Source organism: Pinus tabuliformis, chromosome 9, assembly GCF_031772625.1.
Source record: "Pinus tabuliformis cultivar Carrire ecotype Pingquan chromosome 9, CPIR1, whole genome shotgun sequence".
NCBI lineage: Eukaryota > Viridiplantae > Streptophyta > Pinopsida > Pinales > Pinaceae > Pinus > Pinus tabuliformis.
The window spans coordinates 1,622,034,105-1,622,036,969 of NC_142307.1; the positions used below are offsets into that span (position 1 = coordinate 1,622,034,105).

General features: G+C 34.2%; 1 protein-coding gene across 1 annotated transcript; it reads right to left on the reverse strand.

Moving 5' to 3' along the window:
* Positions 1-314: 314 nt before the first annotated feature.
* LOC149155016 (heavy metal-associated isoprenylated plant protein 8-like) lies at positions 315-2,176 on the reverse strand. The gene is made up of 6 exons (XM_089444294.1): positions 2,159-2,176; positions 1,902-2,007; positions 1,731-1,786; positions 1,569-1,661; positions 833-920; positions 315-748 (listed from the first exon to the last, which is right to left on the reverse strand). Exons 1-6 carry the CDS (start codon positions 2,174-2,176, stop codon positions 471-473), a joined length of 639 nt encoding a protein of 212 aa, XP_089300420.1. The 3' UTR covers positions 315-470.
* Between the last annotated feature and the right edge of the window lie 689 nt (positions 2,177-2,865).

Here is a 2,865-nt window from a genome sequence, read left to right on the forward strand (position 1 = left end):
TATTTATATAATATTTAACAGTCATAACTATTTTGTTACTTTTATTTAATTATTTAAAATTCATTCGTGAATTGTGTTCTTCTTCATTCACCACAAATTGCTTTCAAAATAAAAGAAAAACATAAACCTCCAAAAAAAATAAAACCAATGTCTTAAGAAAACTTCAGAACAATAATGACATGTTAAGCAATGAATATCCAATTGTCAATCCTTAATTTCTTCCGAGTTCTCATCTTCAGGGGTATATTTTGAATGAATTCTCATTTACAGATATGTATATTCAACAAATTTTAGTATAATACAATATAGTACACTTATACACTGAACCAGATTTTCTTCCTCCGGGTAGCATAGCTGTATACCAGTTCAGGATTTACCATCTTCCGTACATTGGAGGCGAAGGTAACCAACATCTCCATTACTACAACAGCCGACGCGATTTCTTGTCGTGAATTTACGTTATTTTGTGATCACATTAGAGAACATGCATTTGGGTTGTCGTCACTGAACAATTGGGGAGGATGGCAATTCTGGATGACATACCTCGGAACACTCGACGCGCCTCTGTCGGTCTGATTGCCATCGCCATCCCCTTTCTTTTCATCTCTCTTTTCTGATTTCTTCTGTGGTATAACTTGGGCGCGTTTACGGGCCTTCTTGTGAATATGATCCACCAAATCCTTTGGATCCATCGTCCCCCATACACTACATTTTTGGTTCTTAAAATCTGCCTCTGCGCTCTCTACACCTGTAAATCACATATGCCGCCGCCATTTAAGGCACCATCATTATTTGGAACTGTAAAATGCGACTCAATGAGATGCCCCCATACCTTTCATTTTCAGGATAGTTTTTTTCAGATGTATAGCACATGCTTCGCAATGCATTTGAACCTTCATCGCAACGATCGCTACAGTTGACTGACAACGAACCATTTAAAGCTTTAATTTATGAGGACGGTTGATCAGAAACCGACCATTTAAAGACTTGACTTGTGAAGAGTGGTTGCTGATCAGAATGTTTTATCGCTGATCAGAATGTTTTAATATCGCAACACTTATAATAAAAACACTAAACATTGTTTAGATCTGTGTAGCAGTAGAACACTAAACATTCCTAATCCATTTTCATATATTATTAAAAATATGTTTGTTCATATTTTTAGATTATTTAATATTGGAGCTAGTCAGCAAAAATGAATGTTTGAATAGGAAAACTATGACCAATTTTCTCAGATAAGATGTTGAATCTTGATAATGAGCTACACTTCCTCGCTCTAGATATGATGAATCCCTAAAATTAAAACTGAATGTGATGAATCGCTAAAAATTCATATAAAAAGATGTCGAATCTGGCTTTGTTTCCCATTCTCATAAATGAATCTTTGCACAGAGATTTTTTTTCACATTCCAACTTTAATTTTTTTAACTGAAAATCGAATGGATCTTTAAATTCATATTTTTTCATCCTCTTAATCAGTTTCTCTTGGTTCTTGATCCATCCTTCTTAGCTGCTTAATCCATTGTCCTAAGAAGACTGTAATCTACGAAATGAAACAGTAGACATACCTTCTGTTCAACTCTAATAATTTCCTGCTGTTTGTCGTCCTCGGTTTTCTTTTCACATGAGCTCTTCTCATCTGCTTTCTTCTCGTCTCCACTCTACACCACTTCGGTTTTCTTTTTCCCTAATTTCTTCTCAACAAATTCACAAAGCTTCTGAGGATCCACCTTCCCCTTTACTGTCACATTATTGTTCTTCAAATCAACTATCACTATTTCCACCCCTGCTCCAGTTCAAAATTTCAAGTATCTCACACCATTTCTTGAAAAAAGCAAACAAAATCCACATAGTTAATGATTTCTTTGCAACGACCTAAACAAGAGAAAAGCTGAAATTACCTTCATATCCCTTTAAAGCCCTTTCCGTCTTCATGGCACAAGCTTCACAGTGCATATACACCTTCAGTATTACTGTTTTGGAGTCCTCATTCTTCTCATTTTCCCCCTGCAAAAACCAAAAGCTTGCCTTATTTAATCTGGCAATGTAAAAATAAAGTGCTTAGCGATTTCAAAATCATGAATTCCTGAGAATGGATTGATTAGCAAATTACATTTAATCAAAGCATTCGAACCATACGAACATTCTTAATACATACTCTTGTCGCCTCTCTCATCGTCACTGGGTCACTGGGTCTTTGGATTAATCTGCAGAAGTAGTAATATATTTGAAGGTGTGAGCGATTCAGGGATATTTGAAGCAGCACAGCACTTTCAGCAATTCATGGATATTTCAAACTTTAAGGAAGCAAACACCTGCCATTCATCCACTGATATCAAAAACTGAACCATACCATGGACCCTCAAATTCAATTAAATTATGTTTGGTAGCCTCACATGCATGTCGGTCCAGTGAGGAGCAGTGGGTGTGGGTAAAAGTAAAGGGAATGTGGGATGCACATGTCGCGTAACTGTAAAAAGAAAATCATTTATTTTGTTTATCTTTCACCAACCCTCTACATTCAGAGTTGTTGAAACTGTGGACAAACACTCCATAGTTGTCCCACCCTTCTTGCGCTTACAAAGATTCATTTGGATAAAGTGCTTTGTTGTTGAATTAAAATGTATTAAATGAAATAAATATTGAAATTTGGGACAATGATATATTTTTAGGCATTGGTATGATATTGTTTAACATTTATAATAAATCTGATATGTTGTTCTTTAATGCTTTGTTGCTAACGTCAATATGTATTTTAAGATAATTTTGTTTAATTTATATATATATATATATAATTTATTTTCAAATATTAAAAAAAAAATATATATATATATATATAATAATTTATTTTCAAATATTAAAAAA

Excerpts from the sequence above, each read along its gene's own strand:
- LOC149155016 (XM_089444294.1), bottom strand. Across the intron at positions 1,787-1,901 it reads GGCTTTAAAGGGATATGAAG|GGGTGGAAATAGTGATAGTT; the intron begins GTAATTTCAGCT and ends GAACTGGAGCAG. Across the intron at positions 1,662-1,730 it reads ATGTGACAGTAAAGGGGAAG|AGTGGAGACGAGAAGAAAGC; the intron begins GTGGATCCTCAG and ends GAAGTGGTGTAG.